The 21,283-nt window shown below is 46.9% G+C and overlaps 1 protein-coding gene across 4 annotated transcripts; it reads right to left on the bottom strand.

Moving 5' to 3' along the window:
* Window positions 1-251: 251 nt before the first annotated feature.
* Window positions 252-20,665, bottom strand: arntl2 (aryl hydrocarbon receptor nuclear translocator-like 2). Of its 4 annotated transcripts, XM_049006239.1 has the most exons (18): window positions 20,659-20,665; window positions 20,315-20,432; window positions 12,014-12,194; window positions 11,884-11,922; window positions 11,135-11,176; window positions 8,853-9,010; window positions 8,289-8,368; window positions 7,565-7,657; window positions 7,223-7,340; window positions 6,267-6,416; window positions 5,799-6,039; window positions 4,799-4,905; window positions 4,344-4,494; window positions 4,151-4,212; window positions 3,696-3,810; window positions 3,464-3,551; window positions 3,164-3,263; window positions 252-3,072 (listed from the first exon to the last, which is right to left on the bottom strand). In XM_049006239.1, the coding sequence occupies exons 2-18, from the start codon at window positions 20,370-20,372 to the stop codon at window positions 2,915-2,917; spliced, it is 1,941 nt and encodes a 646-aa protein (XP_048862196.1). In that variant the 5' UTR covers window positions 20,373-20,432; window positions 20,659-20,665; the 3' UTR covers window positions 252-2,914. The 4 variants fall into 4 exon arrangements, with proteins under 4 accessions (XP_048862196.1, XP_048862197.1, XP_048862198.1 ...); XM_049006240.1 differs by lacking the exon at window positions 20,659-20,665 and having other exon boundaries at window positions 12,014-12,176; window positions 20,315-20,594; XM_049006241.1 differs by lacking the exons at window positions 20,315-20,432; window positions 20,659-20,665 and adding an exon at window positions 20,041-20,246 and having other exon boundaries at window positions 12,014-12,176.
* Window positions 20,666-21,283: the final 618 nt, after the last annotated feature.

Raw genomic sequence — 21,283 nt, forward strand, 5'->3', positions numbered from 1 at the left:
GCATAGAAATTATTGTTGGATCGCATAGCTTTCTCACACAACATCCTTCACTTATCTGTAATGGGCAGGAACAAGTATTAGAAATATGATGTTCTGAAATTCGGCCCGAGTCACCTTTATATTTAAAATCCAAATAACTGCCCCATTACTTAAGGAGTGGGGTCCCTGGTTCCACCATGTGGAAAAATTCTGTACTGCTTTGCCCTGAACTTGATGGGTGTGCATCAGGGAAGTATGTCAGGGTACACATGTCTGAGAACGTATAGAGCGCTTTATTTGTATCACAAGTGCTTGTAATTGTGCTGTGATCATTGTATGGGACACTGTGGAGCTTTAGGGGACACTAATGTTTATTTGAAATATTCCTATAGGACGGCTCACTCGGCACGTGCCTCTTAACAGCAGCAGTTATGTCACGGTCAGCTGATGAGCATCTTCATCCACGAGAGCGTAACAGACAGCCAGGGCTCTGGTTGAGGTCCGCCCCCTGCCGCTGTCAGCATTCGCCAACTACCATCACCCCATACGTGGAGCAAGGCATTGTGGGATAGCAGGAGTAGAGCATAATGGACAGGAAGGGTGTATATCTCGTTCACATTGTCCATTAAGGCAAACACACACAGCTTTCCCCTAAAAACTAACGTAAGTAGAAAACAAAACGGTACAAAAAGAGCTGCATGCAAAAAATTCAACGGGGATAAATTTCTACTACTACAAAAAAATCTTTCCACTTCATATTTCAAGTCTAAGATAGAGGTTGCTATATTTAATTTCAGACTGGATTATTTAAGTGGGTGCCCTCCAGATTAGCATGTAATGGCACGCCACACACCTTTGGTGTCCTGGGCACCCCACCCAGAGCACACACTGTACAGTACTTTAACTGAGAAATGTCTTCAAACCCCTAACTCAGTGCAGCACGTACCATCATTATGGCACATTCTGGTGTCTTGACTGCCTGGTTGGGAAAAGGCTTTTGGAGTTAAGCACTTAGCTCCCCTTTGGAGTATGTGAGTACCGGACACTACACTTTAAGCCTCAAGTATCCTCGGATGGCTGTTAAACAACCAGTACAGGCCTATCGCTAGTACTTAAATAGCTTCTGACAGTTTGTTCCAACACGATGTCGCAAACAGTGAAAAACCTTCCAGGGATTTACCCCTGACTGCCAGGGTCACCAGCCACGTGCTGTAAGGGGAAAGGTTTCAGTTGCGGCAGCGCAAGACATTCTGTGTGCAGTGCGGGGCAGAAAGTTTGCAAGGCACGTCTGAGCAAGGCAGGGCCTTGGTCCGTTTCCTATGCTGCCATCTTGATGCCAGGGCTGAGAAAGCCAGGGCCAGCTCCTCTGCAGTAAGGTGTACTGGCACAAATACAATTTTAAATCCTCAGACGGAGCAGAAATAGGAGGTAGACTTGAACACGGAGCAGCAAACGGAACATGAAATGCGACTTTCTTGAGGTTCTCGTATCAAGTGAAAGGTCCTCCCACAGATATATATGGCTGTCGCGCTGTAGCAATAGACTCCACACCCAGAATATTAAGCCAGATTCCATCTCAGTGTCAGTCTACTGCTAGAAGATCCAAATTGGTCACACCCCATGTTAATCCTCTATTTTCCCTGGATCGCTTTTACCAATGTCCATTATTAAAACTGCCACTTCTAGAGCAATCCATTGAAATACAAACAAACAAAATATATACAGGAGATCCTATGGCCACCACGTAACAGATGCTGGAAGCCGTGTTCACCGGTCCACACTCATGATAAATGCGGTTAAACACAGCAGTTTTAAATCGATATGCCCATAGCACCGTGATTTGTATCCTAGCCATTCATAGAGGGGAGAATAACCAGTATGGAGAGCAAGCACAGTTAAATACTGGACCTTTTGTTCGTGTTACCACTCTGGACATCCTACGTGAAGCCATAAGTCGGATCAGCCTTTGTGGATCATGGGCAAAAGCCAGACTCGCAGCAGAAGAGGTACGGTAAGATACGTGGAGTATTCACATCAGGACCAGGTTCACACTCATGAGAACGGCCACCACCGGGACAGGGCCCCAGAGCTGTACAATACGAAACGCCAGTGGTAAACGGTTTGCGTAATCGGCAGGCAGTCACCGCCTTCCTGCTGCTCCCTGAGTTAGACACCTGCCACGTGAACGCAATGCCATTCACATCGCAATGAGTGCAATGTCCTGTTTCCATGCAACTGTGCACCCCGTCACCGTCCTCCTGCTACTGGCTGTGGGTCGAAGGCCAAGGTAGAGGGGAAGCTGGAGGTTCGCTGGTGGATGCTGGTGGTGTGGGTTTCTGCTGGATTCACATGGCTTATTAGGTGTAAAGCTAAAGGTAGAGTGGGGTTGTTGGGAGGAGCTGCCTTATCTTACTGAACACTCACCCCCCCTGAAGTCATGTGACACCCACTCCAGTGGACACTCCACTCCAAGAGCTGCCCAATACCTGCCTCAGTGCCCTCCAGTATCCTCCCATTCATGTGCTTTGCTACATATGTCCTTATTTGAATTGGGGAACCAAGAAAGGGGGGGTTTGTCCGGTGTCCTTTGTATTTAACACAAGGGTCCATCATCATGAAGGAGGCAGCTGAGGCCCAGAAGTTCACGGTCTGAGAATGAACGTAGACAAGTGGCGCATTCCAAAATGAGGGGCTCGATAATATCACCTGAGGCACAGCCGTACAATGCAATCAGGCTGGGAGGGGGCTACTGTGACCCTCTGCTGCTTCTCATTTAATGCTGTAGTCATACCCTGCCCTCCTTTGGAATAATAAACCCTCCCCCTTCAAAAACAAAATAAATACAAATTTTTAAATGGCAAAAAACCACTGGTCGCTGCATAGTGAAGACTGACGAATACTAAAATAGTGTGACAGGAGAGCAGGAGGTCGAGCTCTAGAGGGACCAGTGCATCTCGTCGAAGTCCACGGCTTCGCCCAGGTTGGCGTCGGTCTCCAGCAGGCTCATGATCACGGCCATGGCTGCCTCATCGTTGTTCAGTGTCCCGAGGCTGGGCCCCACCATGCTGTCCAAGTCCAACTGGGTGTGATCGCCTGAGGAGGGAAAGAATGTGTGAGACCATGTCAGCAAGTGGAACGTTATGAACCAAGCAGAGCTTCGTCAGTCGTTTAGAAAGCAACCTACCAGTGGCCGCTTCTGCTGCAGGAAACTGTTGCCCACGATGCTCCCCATCTGGACCAGACTTGCCAGGGCGCTCCATGTCTGCAAGCTCTCCATTTGGCACCTGGACGATCACAGGGAGCAGAATTACAGTAGATGGAGAGAACCTGGCTCTTGGTAGATTCTGTACTTCAGGAGAAACAGCCTTACAGCAGAACTTCTACAACAGTGCGAAGCACACATTTAGTCATCAAGCTGGATATTTTTATAATTCAATAACAAAAGCCAGCTGGGGGGCCAATGATGAGGGGGGGGGGCACTCACATTAGCACTGGTAGCTGCGAGGGTCAGGTGGCTTTTATCCTGCATCCTGAAGGGGCTGGTGTTGCCACTTGATGGCGATGAGTTCATTCTGCGGGTCACAGGGAAGACAAACTGAACAAACCCCTCATCTTTCTGGGCATCCGTGCTGGACAGAGCACACAAAGCTGAAACAGGCTATTCATCCCCCTTACAAACCGCTCACAGGGCTGGTACAGAGACATGCGAGACCCACCTGTTAAAGTCCAGCAGTTCGTTGGCAATTTGGGTGCCAATGCTGCCAGCGTAGATCATGGAGCCAGATCCGCTGGAGATGCCCGGAATGATGGGAAACACCTTTTTGGCATCATCTAAAACAGTTAAGCACCCTGTAATTAACTTGGTGGACTTTGGGTGGGGCATCTGATGCAAAATTAGCCTGGTGGCTTTACAACTGGGAATTCCTGTCAGCTACTCTTGGACCTGGGTCTCCACCTGGAGTCAAAATAGTCTTTTTCACATTAAAATCAAAGAATGGTTACTCTCTCAATGGAAAAGGGTATCCAGTAAAAAAGATCCATGAATTCAACATGGAATTCAACATTCATGAAGTTATTCAACAAAACAGTAAGGTGCTGGTTAACAGAACCAAAACACACACATCGTGATCTATTCGTTCCTTATCCACAGCCACGTTCGCCTACGTATTACCTTCGGAAGCCTTAGGCTGAGCTGGCTGGTCCGATTTCTCCCCAGCTGCTCCTGAGTGACCTCTGCGGGATGAATGAACATCAGCGATGCGCAGACCACAGGCATGGTGATGTTACAATTATGAAGCGTCTTTGAACTCATCATGTCATTTAAATGGCATCTGTTTGATTGAAAGACCAGAGATGATACTCACGATATGACAGTATTGGTCGATACTATATATTCCACTTCTTTGGTCCAGGGATTTATAAAACTAAACCACTGACTTTGCAGAGTGACAAAAGAGCCGTGTTTTGTTTTAAACTTATAGCAGTTCGTTTCGATCTTCTCTTTACTCCTCAGTACTGTAGGAAGGAAGGGAAAGAACAGCCTGAAGGTAAGAAGATAAAGGGTTCATCATAATCGTCCTGCTCAGAATGGCGCGGGACAACACTAGGAAATGTGGACTGCAATGTGCGAGAGGGGCTGCAGTGTTTTTGATTATTCGGGCACCACCCAAACTGTCTAATGAATTTAGGGAGAGTTACAGCGGTGCAGGACATGGGGAGGGGTGCCTCTGGAGCAGGACGTGTTCATCTGCAAAGCAAGCAGACATCAGAGTTCAGTATGCAAGGACGCTCCCGAGCCTCGCTCATCCGATGGACTCACCTTTCCTGTGTCTGTCTGCCATGTGTGCCAAATCATCCTGGTGGTAGTACTCGTAGCAGGAAGTTCCCAGCAGCTCCTGGGGTAGGTAGCCCAGGACGGTGGTCGCTCTGTGGAGAGAATGTCATTTAAACGATTTGAATTAAAACTGAAAGTGTCATTTAAATGATTATTGCAACGATCATTTTAAATGATCTATCAAAGTCACACATCAGTCTCCAAGGGCAGACTTTAAACAAAACAGAACATCTGATTTACAATGTAACCAAAGTCATAACAGACCGATCTCACCCAGCTGATTGAATTCTCATTTAAATGACAATTCAAATAATCATTTAAATAACATTTAATTTGTTGAATGTGTCACAAAAACAAGCTGCAGCCATGCTCCGTAATCATTCTTTTTTTAAGTTGGCACCAGCATCAGTTCCTGTTAGTCGTCCCCGTCTTGGCCTGATTCCCACCCCCCCCCCCCCCCCCACAGAATAGTGTATTTCAGAACTGACAGATATTTTTATGGCTGACACACTGAAAGTACAGCTCCTTTCAGTACTTTCTATGGTTCCTCCAAGACTTTACACCGATACCTTTATCCATGTGCCAACCTTACAAAGGTGATCATAAACAGAGGAGTTCACCAATTTGCTGGTGTTCCTCAAGGTCAGCCACTGTGTGCAGTACAAGAACTCCGAGTCCTCGGCTCGAACACAGTTCCTGCAGCGTGTTAACTATCACCTGCTGTCTTGCACCATTTCATCTCTAGGCTGCCACACACCTGTCTTTCTGTCTGTGCCTGACAGTGGAGTCCTCTGTAATATTATAAGCCTTTTTGGTACAATTTCCCTCAAACAACACAGCTAAAACAATAAGTAATCTGCATCAAGCAAAATATTGACAAAATGGTCACTACCAAAATGTGAAAATTAAACAGTTTGCAGCAGTGCAGTGAGTGCAGTGCTGAGAGTAACCCCCGAATAACAAGGCAGGGAGGACATGCTTTTACCGTTGGTCCACAAAGGTGAATTTGCCATCCATGGCACAGCGGGTGATGAATACGGTGGGCTGGACCCTGACCTCTCCGTTGGCCTGCAGAGCCATGGGGGCGTGTGCCCTGCCCACCGCCACCAGGCAGCTGAAGTGCGAGCCGTCTTTGTCCGCGTCGCCCTCCACCTCTGCCTCTAGATGGCTGGCCGGCCAGCTGCGCATGTAGCCTGTACAGTGCACGGTGCAGTACCGCTGGGACTCTGCAGGGGGAGACAAAGCAGAGGGCTTACAAAGATGCAGCCAACATTCCTACTTTCATGCAAGGTTCCCACCGATTCTCACATCAATGCAACTAATGGATTATAATCCAAATAAAAATATCTAACAGGGGTGTCCTCAGCACAGTGCCTTTGTAATGGTTATTTAAATGTACCTACAAAGACCAGCATACACAGCCTACAGCATACAGATGAAAGCAGCAACTTGCCTTTCTTCTTCGAGCTGCCGGCCTGGAAGCCCTTCTCCTCCAGCTTGACCACCACGCGGTTGTACTTCATGCGGCAGAAGAAGGATCTGCGAGCCCCAGGGCAGAGGCGAGCCGCCCCAACCGGGACGTCGGCCTGGACCTGGAGACCCGCTACGGGCAGAAGCAGCTTCGTTACCCAGGAAGCCCCAGCGGACCTGAGGCCTCACGACATAAGTGCATATGGAGAGTAAATCTGTAAACAGCCAAAATCCACACGACATTCTCAAACACTAATATTTATCTCATATACTAATATTTATGTGCGATGTTGTGACATTTGTAGAGACCCCAAAGCACCATAATTCAGTGAGGCTGCATGGAAGGGCTTCCCCTACCTTTACAAAGTGCAACACAGACACAGTATCTACACAATAGCGCCAACAATAAATAATCAGACTGATTGTTTAAACAGACTCCATCCATAAATATAATGCATTGGGAAACATGGGTGCGGGTGGTCTAGAGGTTAGGATGCTTGCCTCCGGACCAAAAGATCGTGGGTTTGAGTCCCACCTCTGGCACTACCATCACTGGGTCCCTGAGCAAGACCCTTAACCCCAACTTGCTCCGGGGGGACTGTCCCTGAATTTAGAAAACATGGAAGTCGCTCTGGATAAGAGATCGTGCTAAATGCTGTAAATGTAAACACCATTTCCCAGCCTCAAAGGAGTTTATTAAGCTCATTTCTACACATGTTAAAATCTTTCATGTATTGATTACCGATTGATTTTTTTCCCTACATACTGAATACTGATGTCACCACAAATGGCTAGAGAAAGTGAAATACTTGCATATTTTACAGCCCTGATCTCAGCATGAAACACAGTGTCATTAGAGGAACCGTATCCTGATTTCACATCGGAATAAGCTGACGATGTCAACGAAAGGGGGCTTGACGGGGTGCCTGCGGGACGTACTTCTGGTGTCGACAAGGCGATCCCGGGGGTGGAGGTCGCAAGCTGACAGCTGCTCCTTGACCTTGCCCATGTCCTTGGGGTGAACATAGTCGAAGAGGCTCTGACCAATCCAGTCAGTCTGCCAGAATATGCACAGTTCAGCCGCAATTGAAAAGCACTGATGTTAACTTGAGGGTTCAGCACAGCCCGACCTAGCTGAGCCTAGACAGAACATAAAACCTGCTTCCCCATAAACACGCCTTGATGACATTATGGTGTCCCATGTGGACCATTAAACATTAGCAGCAGAAGCTGTAATATTACCAATGAATACATAATCAGAACACTGGCTGGGTCACTCACCCGGCTGTAGTTGAGTATCTTTGACACCGTCTCAGACACAAAGAGGATTTTTCCCCGGTCACAGCTCACGACAAACAGGAATCCGTCTGCAGCCTGGACAGAAGCAACCGCAGGAAGGCAAGGCCGGAGCAGAGAGGTCAAGTGTCTGTTCCCAACCCTGCTGTGCTCTTTCCGGAATGCATTCATCAATTCCAACCCAAATCAGGAAATGGAACTGGAGTTGTGATTGGGGAAAAAAAAAAAACATGGGGAACAGAACTGGAATTGAATTCGAATTTCAGGGAGATTTTAATTCCCATTCCAGTTCTATTTCCAGATTTGGATCGGAACTAATGAATGCATTCCGGAATGGTCGCAGCGCTGGAGCACAGCCAACGTCAAACGACCCCGTAAACATAACAGTGTGCCCTCTCCTGGCATCTATACCCACAAGTGTCACACTGCAGGCTACAGTCCCTGCGTCACCATTGGGGTCAGATTCGTTTACTAATTCATCAAGAGATTAACAGTATGAACACACAACTTTATAACATTTAAGATTAAGTTTTAGCACACTCACCAAACTTGTATGCCCCGTTTACGTACTGCAATTAAGCTGTGACTTAACCTCAAAAATTAAACTGACACCTTTGGGATAAACCATATGTACCCATTTACAGTGTTTTCTGTTGTAGAGATCAATACTGCAGGTATAGAGAGTGCAGCAGGAAGCTAGGAGTCTTACTCTGAGAACTAGGTGCTTCAGTTCCTCATCAGGCAAGAATGACCGCTTATAGCTGGCTTCTGCAAAGGAGCTGGTGGCACCTGGGGGTGGAGAGGGGGGAGAGTTCAACTTAAAAAGGCAAGTTGCACAACCTGCTGTTGGACCTGTGGAGGGAATTATACAGCCATCCAGATCAACACCAAAATCTCAGCCAGAAGCACACAGAAACAGCCACAGTAACATGATCACAAGAGTGAACTGGTAACTAGGCTATTATATTCACTTTCTATAGCCTCACCAACTCTCTGTAGGATTGGTGGAATACAGGAGCGGCTAAAAGGTGCCAAGGAAGGATGCCACATATGGGTAGAGCCAGAGATGGGCAGACTGTTGTGGGAGGGGCTAAGGGACGGAGGAACCAATCGTGAGGTAGAAGCAGCCTGCGAGCATGAATCTCTGACCACAAAGGTAATTCTGGTCGTCTTAGGAGGAACCGGGAGGAAGAAGAGTTCAGGAGAGGACATGCATGTAGGCTGGAAGGGCCAGTACAGGGGACAATGGGAGAAGGAGAAGGGGAGAAGCTACCTCTAATAGACTTGAGGTGTTGGACGGCCATGCGCAGCACGGTCAGCTTATCTAGCCGGCGGGACACTGGGTGGCACGTGGGGATCATGGCTGACAGCTCATCGATCAGGCTGTTCATCTTGTCCCGTCTGCGTTTCTCGATTTGGCTGTGGGGCTCCCTGAAAGGTCAAAGATCAAAAGCTCACTCAGGGGTCAAAGATAAGAAGTTATTAAGGACTCGATCCCAATGCCCCCCAAATCCCTAAACCACCACATATCCCTTTCACACCAAGCCCTCACCGGAGCCAGTGTTTGGCCGGAGCTGGACTGGAGCTCACATCGGCCCCACCAAAAACCACCCCACATTCACACCGCACTTGGTGCCGAAAAGGTAGAACGATGATGTCAGAGTGTGAGTGTTGCTGTGGGAGAGGTACCGTTTCGGAAGCGAAGGCAAAAATGGAGGACCGTGCGAGATGCGATGAACACAAGACTTTTTCTGAATTTACTCCTAATGATCACACTAATTTTTAGGTTTATGTTATCGTTCCTGGGTATAACCCAACAGTTCATAAAAATTAACGAGAGTCCCACATTCACTTTTAAATGCGATACATGCGGCAATCGATTGTTGCAGCAATGGAAATGCGTACGTATTTTTTGTCTTTTTGCTCCTATGATAAATTACCATGCATTTTAATCTTTATGTCGCAACGTTACAAATTAGCATCTAAAGGTTACAATGAATGGTAATTTGTCGTGAAATCAGCGCAAATGCATATTAAATAAGTACAGGATGCTGATTGAACTACTGCGCAATGTGCATCAATGGGCTACTTTGATACGGAAAGTGAAGACAAGAAAAGAACGAAATGTTTCGGTAAACTTTTATTTTAAAAACGTACAAATAATCAAGAAAAATGTAAATCTTTCATGTGGAATAATACAAAAAGTGATGATCCTGCCCATCTGCATTCTTTTCACCTGTGTTAAAACAAGCACACGAAAGACAATGAAAAACACGGTAAATTTCACTTAAATTACCGACGTTTCGAGCAAGATAGCGTGTGACATTTTCATTGCTGTAACAAAGCTGATAGCTGTACGTTATGCATCACTGGCTAGTACACAGAAATCTTATTAGCCAAGTTGTTGTTGAACACAACGGGTTGGCTGTACAAAAATGTTTAAAAATGTGACCCATCACCACAAAATGAGTCTTACGGGTCAAATTCTACCAGTGCGACTTAAGACTCATTTCGTGGTGATGGGTCACAAATGAAGCAGCCCTAGCTACAACACACGTCCAACACACAAAACACAACAGAGTGTTTAACGATATGCTATTTTGTTTGACGGATCCTCGGAAGGCATTCGACACACATCGCACGTCATTAAAGTTCAGTCAAATTACAAGAACACACAACAATAAGAACTTACCCGATTCCTCCAAAGCGGTCCTGGTCCGTTTCCAGACACGGAGTCCATATTGGTTTCTAGGGCAGCCAGCACCATTTTCACTTAGCTCTCTTTTTGACTTCCTGTATTCTTTTTCATTTTTTAAATCTTCTTCACGACTTGCTCCCGTGAATACCGACGTTATTCTTGGTGTGAATGCAATGACCGGGCCAGAATTTAGGCTCAGCACGGGCACCGGCCCTGATGTTAAACGGGCCAACAGACTTCATTAACATCCACTAGTAAGTGATTGAGTGCAACAGGCCGCAAGGGTTCGAAATAGGCCATTAATAGGATTGGGATAGGATGTTGTGACGTGTCACGTTACCTTGACATGTTCCTTACTATTGTGGGTTTGGGACATTGTATTTTAAGACCTTTCACCACCAGACTGCCTAATGTGAAGGTGTTCCAGGCACTTGCCTTACAGAACGGCTGAGAATAATAATCATTTTACGCTTTTTTGTCAAAACAGCATCATTAAGCAATAACTAAAAGAAAAGGATTGTTTACCGTTTACGCTTCTGGACTTCCCTTGTTAACCCCATGTTTCGTGTCACAGCACTATGAACTCTGGGTAATTGTGTCAGACAAAGTATGACTTGGTAAAGCAAGTAAGTCATATCAAGCCTCTTACTTGACTGACTTAATTGCTAACTCTAAGAATCATGACTTGAGACGTGACGCGAAATTCGATGGTTAGGACTTGTGACGTACTAGTGACTTGTATATGCGTGACGTCCCATGTCTGCTCAGGCCCACACTACACAAGTCGGGGTGAAGTGAACAGGACCTGAACGGGATGCATAAGGAGCCCCCACATAAATACCGACATTAGTATTTACCTGAAGCATTTCACCTTGACATGCTGGTCCTCCCCTTCGGACCTTCACATAAACATACAAGGAAAAAAAAGGAAACAGAATTTTAATCAGGTTATTAAAAATACATGCATCATCCCTATCAGCCTCAAGCTCATCTAGTCCATCTTCACCCCTCTCACTCTTTAGCATTTCACTAAACTGCACACAGACGTCGGCGGTCACGGGCCATTTTCCCGGCAGAACCAGAGCACCTTAATAGCCCGTGACAATTTACTGTCTGCAGCACTTCTAACAAAGCCTCCATTTCCACCAAGGTTTTCCCCCGCAGTGATTATTACAAGGCAGCTCAACTCTGCACAATGTCTGTACGAGTCTTTTCTTCCAAGTGTCAAAAACAGACACGACTCGCATCGACTCGCAAACAAATAAATGGGTCAAGTCACCGTTTCTTTTTATAGGAGCGAAACATTTTCATACACGGTTACTCTGGGCTGTTTTGGATCAAGTGCCTTTCAAACACCCCGGCTGGCACAAGCCGGCTAATCGAACAGGAGGGGACTGGTCAGAGTGGGCGGCGCTGCTTGCTTTGCTAGCTAAAGTCGCCCTGATATAAACCGCACAGGACAAATATTTTTAAAACAAAAGGAATCAGCAGAGTACCTTAATGAGTTTCACACTAAGCCTGTGACAGAGACGATACCACGTGATGCAAAGAGTCACAGTGGGGTGTCAGCAGGTTAAAAGACAAAAGAAGAAGAAAACCGGAATACTTGTCTTGGTCGTCCTCCATATCCACCTCCGCTGCATCTCTGGCAAAGAAAACAAGAGTCAGGAAACATGCATTTTCAAAACGACATGGTGATCTGGCTGGAGGGTGACGGACGAGGGCGGCGCACTCACTGGAGGTCCGTGCTGCCCTTGCGTTTCCGGGCCATCTCCGTTACAGCCCTCTGGGAGCCCGAGGCTGGGCCAGCGGCCGGGCCGGCCACGGAGGAGGAGCCGGCTGGCGGCCCGGTGAGGAGGCAGACGGGGAGGCCCTGGTTCTCCTCCAGCAGCGCATCTCCTGCAAGGCCGGACGCGGCTGATTGGTCAGTGAAGGAGAGTGTGCCCAAAAGCACAGCAAGGCTCCACGCTGCATCCCACACAACCTCAGGAGAGCATGAGCAACACGAACACAAGCAGCAGGATGCAAGAGGTCTGGCAGAGTCCAAACAGCAGCTTCGAAAGTCACAGACTGAGCATTTATTTTAACACATTTGCCATAAATGGTAATAAAATACCGCTGTGCATATTCAATTAATGGATTAATGCATTCAATGTTTCAGTATATGTGCTCATTGTATATCATGCTTATTAAAACCCCACATTCTGAATCATTACATAAAAGGCTAGAACATATAGCTCAACATGATTATGAGCAGAAAACTAGACAAATAAGTCATCAGACACCGAATGGGAAAATCAGCTCTGTTCAGGGTCGTCATAAACACCGTCAGTTATCACCAAAGAATTTTTTTAGGAATTTGAAAAATTGGTCTCTAACTTGGAAATCAGTATAATCATTAGCTCACGTAAAAAAAAAGTCTGCTTTAGTGAAATATTTTTTTAAATAAAAACTTTTGTTTGTAACAGGGATTATTTTTACTTAAATGATCATTAAAATTAAAAAATCTACAGCAGTCAAGTTAAAATTTTCATAGTGCCTCTCTTTAGTGGGTCTCACACAAACATTAGGAAACCCAGCCGCAAATATAAAAGCCAAACATCCATCTTTCTCAGCCCAGGAGGTGACAGTATCTCCTACACCGTCATCAAAACTGACGGACACTGACTGGCTGACTGGCTATAGCTGGCTAGTATTTTAAGCACGAACTTCAAAATCTGTCATTTTATATTCTGTTCATTCACCAAAACGGGCTTTCCCCTTCACAGACGGAAACCACTTGTGTTTTAAAGTGTAATAATCAGGTATGAACCCAACCAAGTGCATCGCCTTAGAGGAAAACGGACCCATAAAAAAAATGCCATTTTCCCCTCCCACGTTAGCCCCAGTCCACTAAGCACCCTTAAACACAGTTACGCGCCACAAACCATGGGCAGTAATCTGCAAACTGCCACTACATTAACAAAGATCCCATGACCTTTTGATAGTCACACTTCCAGACAGGGCTGGTCGAATCCCCTGCGGTGTTCTAGGCAAACTGCGCAGCTCAAAAGGTGATGCTCTAGACGGGCACCTGTTTCGCTTATAGGATTGACCAGCACCGCTGCCTGCATCCCGATCAGCTCACCCACAACCGCAGCGCCTCCTGCTGGTGATCCCTCTCCGCACTGCGTCCCCTCGCTCTTTCCCAATAAAGCCAAGCGAAGCCGGCGTTTCCTGGCACCAGGTTTCCCATCTAGAAAACTCTGCCTCCCCAACACCCCTCCCTGCCGCTTCGGTCCAGCTGCCATTCGCCGCGCCTGGCCAACAGCTGCTGGAGACGGCGTCATCGGCGGACTTTCGCCACCATACAGTTTGTTTGAAAATACAGCAGGATCTGTGACACCCACCGAGTTCCTGGATAGTTTATGTCGCATGCGCTGCTGACTTCAAAACAAATTTCTCAGAACACAAATCGTTCCCTGGGGTTTCAACATCTGGCAACTCTGACACACGTTCTCAGACACCCAGTGCTCTTTTAGTGAAAACAAAGCAAACAGACGCTTGGAAGAAAGATGATTTCCTATGAAACCAGTGTTTGCACGGCCTGACCTTTTGATCTATTGATGTCCCATCGAGAGCCACGCCACTCGAAGCGGCTTCTAGGGTGAGAATACGCATGTATGATGTTCTGCATCGGCTCCCACCTGAGCTCCACAATGAAGTGTCCTGTAGGCCGAGTCCCCACAAAGCCGAGAGCTCTGAAATACTGTGCCTTTGATATTTTGTTACTTTTTTCAGTTCTATCACATTCATCAATGACCCTTTTTGCTTATAGCTATCAGTCTCATAGATAAAGGCACTGCCTGCATGTCTGTCGATTTGTTTTGTTTTTTTTTTACTAACTGTGCATCAATAAACAAAAGGGGAATTTTAGCCTTACGGGTCCCACATTGCACCAAAAGAATATATTTGCAGAAGGTACTTAGGTAAAACTGGTTCACGCACAAATTTTCCAAGAATGCTGACTGCACCATATCCTCGTCTGCAGCGATTCCGCTCACCCCACCACAACCTGCGCATTACGAGTTCAAGAACGGTTCTGCGTTTCACGCTAAAACAGGCTCCCTACAAAACAAAATTAAAAATCAGAACAGCATGAAGATGAATATCAGCATGTCATATCAGGTGCAAAAAGCCTCCACGAGTAACGCCCAGGAATGCAGATTATCATCTTTGGCACGGTAACCTCATAAAGATTAGAGCTACAGTTTATTTCGGCATTTACTCAAGAGGGGAACGCCACATTAACTAATGGGACGCCGGTGAAGAGAAGTTCTTTTGTTAAACACCTGTGTTACACACAACTTGTAAAGTATGTAGGCTTCTTATTGGTCATGTATCCATCCCACAGCTGGGCCTAGATTCACACCGTAATAGAGAAAGAAGAACTTTAGTGTGTGGGGGCAGCATGGTGGTGCAGTGGTTAGCACTGTTCTCACACACCTCTGGGACCCGGGTTCGAGTCTCCGCCTGGGTCACGTGTGTGTGAAGTTTGCATGTTCTCCCCATGTCGTCGTGGGGTTTTCTCCAGGTACTCCGGTTTCCCCCCACAGTCCAAAAACATGCTGAGGCTAATTGGACTTGCTAAATTGCCCGTAGGTGTGCATGTGTGAGCGAATGGTGTGTGAGTGTGCCCTGCGATGGGCTGGCCCCCAATCCTGGGTTGTTCCCTGTCTCGTGCCCATTGCTTCCGGGATAGGCTCCGGACCCCCCGCGACCCAGTAGGATAAGCGGTTTGGAAAACGGATGTATGGATGATAATGTGTCATTTATAAATGCGCAGAATACTGACTGTTTCCATCGTAATACGGGGTGACATCCATCTATCATCCATGAATTTGAACCATATAGTTTTCTCCTATAGAAACTCCAAACACAGCGACCGATGTGGTACATGGGCCGGTCAGATTTGTGCGAGCCTGTTAGCGTCTTTATTACTAACTAACGCAACACAGAACACTGCATAAAAATCAAAATCTAGCATTAGACTGCAAGCAGCTTGTTCCATCTACTAAGACATTGTTCAGTTAAATGGCTAAAAATGGTTACTATGGGAACGTTTCACAACTAAGGGCACTATTTAGTCAAAGGGCTATGAAGATGTTTTGTAAAAACAGGCATTCAGATGAAAAAAACTGAACTGTGGTAAGATGGGCTGACAGGGACAGGTCCCCATCCCCCACACCCGCTGCCCTGGTCTAGCTCAGCACCACAGAGCCCCTATCTACACCATTTCTGGGTCTGCTCTATATACAAGTCAGAACACGACACTGGATAACACAGCCTGTTCTACTTTCTGCTCAGGTTGGTCTCAGGTTAACACAGGCTGCGCTGCACGTACATGTGTCCTCATTCAGGGAGGCCGGAACAGGCACCGCTACCCCCCCCAACCCCAGAAACCAGCCCGAATTCTAAAACAAAGGCTCAGGCTATGCCTTCAGTACGACACCAACTCACATCTCTGCCTTAGGCTGAGGCTGACGCTGGCTTAATAGAACACATATGCCGAATGACGAAACACGCTGCTTCCCTTTAGCATAAGGATGACACGAAAATGCCGGTTTACGATGCTGTGGTGTCCTATAAGGGTCAGAGGAGATGTGGAGGAAAAATCAGACCCCAGGAGCAATTAAAGAATGCAGTCTGCCCTCTTCTCTAGTTATCCGTGTAAAGCGACAGGCAGTTCGCTGGCCGCCCATGACCTGAAGACAGTGGCTTCACACGCTTCGGTATTTATACCCTGATCTACAGACCCACTGACCTCAATAGCATCTAAGAAACCTACAACCTGATTTTTAATCCCATTTTCTGGAGTGAAAACCTGGAGAGGGTTTATGTGCCGGGGGGGGGGGGGGGTTCCGACGCCACGGAAACAGCCAAGAAGCTGGGGACGGGCGGCACGTCTCACTAATTGCAATTCTAACACCTTCGCTGCATCATGCATTAAAACATACCGACACACATCACACACGCGGCACCGATCTATGATCAGCAGAGGTACAAAGGTAAATCTTTATATAGCATCCTGTTTCCTTACTGTAAACCAAAACACCAGAAAATCCAGACCGCCACACTAGCAAGGCAATCTGGGGACACGCGAAGAACTAAAATCTTTCTGCCGATTCACCAGAAGATGGCACCACAGACTCTGAGCGTGCTGAAAATCCGCACCTCCTGTGTGCAAATTCAGGGACTGTGTGGAGGAGGGCAGAATCCCCTGGGTCTTTGCCTGCTAACTCATTCACTGGGTTTCTAGGCACCACAAAGGGGCCGTGCCGCACAGAGCCAAACCCGAACCCATCTGCTGATCCTCTGACTGCAAACACTGCCAAATATTTATTTAGCGGATGTTTTGGTCCAAAGGGCACTGGAGCAACTGGGCCCAGTTCTTTCCACAATTGAGAAACCATGGGAATTGAACCGGTGTCCTTCCGGTTACGAACACAGAGCCTTAACCTGCAGTGTCACATCCATCGATCCATCCACCCACCCACCCATCCATTTTCTGTAACTACTTGTTCTATTCAGGGTCGCAGGGGGGTCCAGAACCTATCCCAAAGGTTTTGGGGGGGCGACGCAGGGAACAGCACAGGATTGGGCACCAACCCATCGCAGGGCACAGTCACACACCAATCGCTCAAACACGCGAAGCTACGGGAAGTTTGGCAACTCCAATTAACTTTTCCAATTCTTGAACTGTGGGGGGGGGGGGGAAACCAGAGTACCCACACAAACATGGGTAGATCATGCAAACTCCACGCACACGGACCCTGGCCTCAGAGGTGTGAGGCAACACTGCTGAACAATGTGCCACCATGCCCCCTCCCCCCGCAGAGCCATACACCAGTTTAAAGTTCACAGTCAGCTACACGCTCCGATAGTTCCAGCTGATACAGCAATAGGCTGCACACACCCACGAGTGCAAAAAAGCCAGAGGAATGTTACGCACCAGACTGACAAGCAGTTCTGCCTTAACACTCAGCCAGCCATGAATCCACCACCCGCATCTATGAATGGCGACTCGGTGCCCACACCCCCAGTGGGAAGCGGAGACAACATGTGACCACATGACGTTTGTACATACACAGGTGCGGACGGGATACTTCCACACGTCATGCACAGATCCAAATGAGTGCCAGTGGAGAATAAAACAGAAAGCCGGTCTCTCTAGGACCAGCGTCACACCCACCGCAGATCTTCAGGAAACGGCCTCAGACAGGCCTCTAGGATAAGCCTACATGAGCATCAGCCTTGCCTTACTCCAGAAACCCTGAAGACAAAGGAAATCACACATTTATAAAAGGTACCTGTCCCCCAGCATCAGTGATGCTAAAAAAAATAAGGAGTACCAACTCGTACCATTGTTTGTCACTGGGGATGTACCTTAGCTGCAGGTAAATGTACCTTTTAGTCTAATTTACGATACAGAAATGGACTCTGAGGAACACCCCCGAGGTACAAACATTGATGTACTACCCAGTGGCACAAAAACGTTCCTCAGAGTCCATTTCTGTACCTTAAAAGGTATATTTAGCTACATCTAGTGTACAATTGGCCGACCCTTGAGGGTACAGCCGCAGTGACAAGCAAAGGTACAAACTGGTGATCTTTTTTTTTTGTAACAGTGCAGTTCCGATGGCGTGGAAGGAGTGATGTCACCCTCAGGCGCTTAACCCAGAGCTGCTGCTGGGACGCTGCTTTCCCAGTTGGGTGTCACTTTGAATTATTAAAAAAAAAGAAAAAAGTAAATATTTAAGGAGGGTATGGAATTGTTAGAAGAGAGATGAAGTGTGACCAAACGATCCCAAATCATTTTTTAAAACTAATATTCTGTAGTTTTGGAAGCATGGAAGGGATCTCCTAAGGACATATAGCCGAATGCATATACATCGTCAGAAAAAAAAGTACTAATTTGTACCTTTAAAATATACGATTACTCTATATACTAAGGCTGTGCCCTCAAGGCTCTGCTGTACCAAGGCTGTACATAAATGTACCTTTTAAAGGACAGAAACAGACAGGAAAACGTATGTACCATTGGGGGCACTTCATTGTTATTTGCACTGTTGGGGTACAAAATCATAGCAGGGTTTTACACTTCGAGAGTATAGTGGGAGTCATGGGGGTCCGAGGTGGGATCACGGAATCTGAGGGAGACGTCGACGATTACTGTCGCTGTAAACTGGCTCATGCTTACGGAGAACGTGGCTGGGCAGCCAACAGATGTGAAGTGACACAGGTTAGCACACAAATTACCTTACAAAGTATAAAAAGCGCAATAAAACGAATTTTTAAGAGTCTGGAATAATACATTTGTTTTACTTTATTACAATTCTGAGCCTTTACAGCATAACCGACTGCCACGTGCAACTCCGTCTATACATTCAAGTTGAAACGGCACAAAATTTTTCACCCAACGTAAAGATGTTTTTGCGAGAAATTGTAATACAGAGCAGCGCACAGTTATATTGAAATGGCTTTTTTAAATAATCTTTTTACCCCTGACACCTGTATGAGCACACAGCACCTGAGCAATAAAAAAAAAAAAAACTAAAACGATAGCATGAAATATGCAGCACAATTTCCAGATCCTAACGGGCCCTCGCCTTACATTAAACACTGACGCAATAGCGATTATTACTGGTAGCAGAGTTTACTGCACAGATGTATTACTGGCGCATCTGCACTTGCTGAAATGGGCTAATTCAATGAAGCCAAGTGCAAATCTGAACGGAGACACGCGAGGTCGAGGACCATCGTGCACAACAAGTGCGCTGGTAGTTTGGCCTACATATTATATAACCGTCACACTGTTCAACTTACACATTAATGTATGAATTAAAGGACAGGTTTACCACCCACCCTATCGTTCTAAAAAATATTCATGACATTTTGTGGATTCAGAAACGGGACTTCGGGTTTCAAATAAAGATTGAGCAGCGACAGAGCTCAGCATACTCCGATCAAAGTTACACGTTTTACGCAAAAAGCTCCTGAAAACCCATAAAGGAGAAAAGAAAGATCCCCCATTTCTTTACCGCAGTCTCACGCCTTCATATTATATTATTAGATTCGGGAAAACAACTTACCGTGATCGAAAACCATAAAAACCCATCATTTCCTAATACCGCAGCGATCTACACTGTGCGGGCATTTTGTAACATTTATTTACAAATACTTACAGTGTCAAATATTTACACCTTTTCGGCTGAATTGTGACACTCGCCCATAACAAACGATATGTACGGATAATGGGAATATTCTTAGTACAGCACTACAAGAAAAAAAATTAAATTGAGGGAATTCAGGCAGTATTCATCATTTAAAAAAAGAAGTAAAAGACAACTACATTCTCGCTTTTTTTATATCGACCACAAGCTAACAGTCTGTTTGTTGTTGGGAAAATAAAAACTAAACTGTGCATTTAATCAACATACTTGTGCAACATACTTGCAAATAATTTGTCATATCGTCGCAAGCAGGCAAAAAAATGACGGGGATAATATGAGACAATAGAAGTGTCATCCGTTCAGTTTTTAAAAAACACCTTGAAACCCCAATATGCCAGTGGGTAAAACCCAAATAAAATTAACGAAAGCTGGCGGTAAGTCGCATCTGTGCACAAAAGGGCCTAGTCAGCCAGCTACACGTCTCTGTCTCCACTCGGATATAAAAATACTTTAAGTATTAAAGATAAGCGCGCCGGCGTGTGAGTCCGTACCGGCGACAGGCGCCGATCGCACCGGCTCCCCGATCGCTCGGGACGCCGCATTTCGGCCCTTTCTGTCCCGCCATCTCGCTCACATTTCATAAACCTTCCGGAGTTTGCTCCACTGAACTACTGACCTAGTTTCGGCACGAACAGTCTGCAAGCTAGCAATCAAAGAGGAAGTACACCGGCAATCCAGCCCCCCCATTTCTCCGCAAGACCCCCCAACATCGACTGTACTACTCGGCTTAAACGCCTTTAACCGTTTAGGGCGCCGGTGGCTTACCTGCCCGTTCACCTGCCGCTCCGACGCCGCCGCCGGCCGCTGCATTCCCCGCCGACATGGCTGGAACCGGTTCGCCGGGGCCCGGGACTGCAGTGCATGTGGAGGGGAGGCGGCGGCTCTTGTGGCGAGAGGAAGGAGCGGGAGGCGGAGTATAGCGGCTGTTGTATAATTGACTTTATTTTTTTTATTTATTTATTTTCTGCCAAGGAGGGAGCATGGGGAGGGGGGCAGAGAAGCGTGCTAGGGGAGCGTCCTGTCTAATCAGGTCACGGGGATGGACCCCGGGAAAACACGGAAGGAGCTGCTTCTCCACCCCCGTCTACATCTCCGCCCCCACATCTCACCGGCCCCTTTAATCAGCAGCGTGGAACTCCGGGTGCCCAGCACGCGCAGAAGTGCACAGACCTTGGACCTCCAGGGTTTTATCGAAGCCTAATTCCCTTTGGTTTGTTCCGCAATTCAAGAATCGGAGTGTTGCCATAAATAAAGCATATTCCACCATCTATAAGATTGTGGAAGTTGTATTAATGTAATAATGATGTGGCGTGCTTATATTTCTGCATGGCAGGCTAACATTGGATTTGTAACATTATGGTCGTACTAGGAAAGTGCATCTGGCGCTCCTTCACCTGCAGTAGCCGTCATTTCCCGCCTTGTTAACCGGGGCCTGGAAAACGTGCGCAGCTCCCCGGATTGCTGCGTGCGGCTCCTGCCAGCCTGGGACGGCTTTATCCGAAGCCGGCTACGCCGAGATGGGGCTTAGGGGGGCGCGTTTCCTGCCCTTCCCCTGACACATTTTTATCCTTCACCTGGCCAACTGCATGTAATTCAATTCCTTTACGTAAAGGAGCGCTTCACGTGCCTCTCCAAGAACGTGTACTAGTTTGACCCAGTTATTATATAACCCTACCCACCGTCACGTGCGGTCTGCGCATTAACCCCTGAAGCCCCCTATCTGCGCTGTGCCAT

The sequence above is a fragment of the Brienomyrus brachyistius genome, chromosome 1 (genome assembly GCF_023856365.1).
Source record: "Brienomyrus brachyistius isolate T26 chromosome 1, BBRACH_0.4, whole genome shotgun sequence".
In the NCBI taxonomy this organism is placed as follows: domain Eukaryota; kingdom Metazoa; phylum Chordata; class Actinopteri; order Osteoglossiformes; family Mormyridae; genus Brienomyrus; species Brienomyrus brachyistius.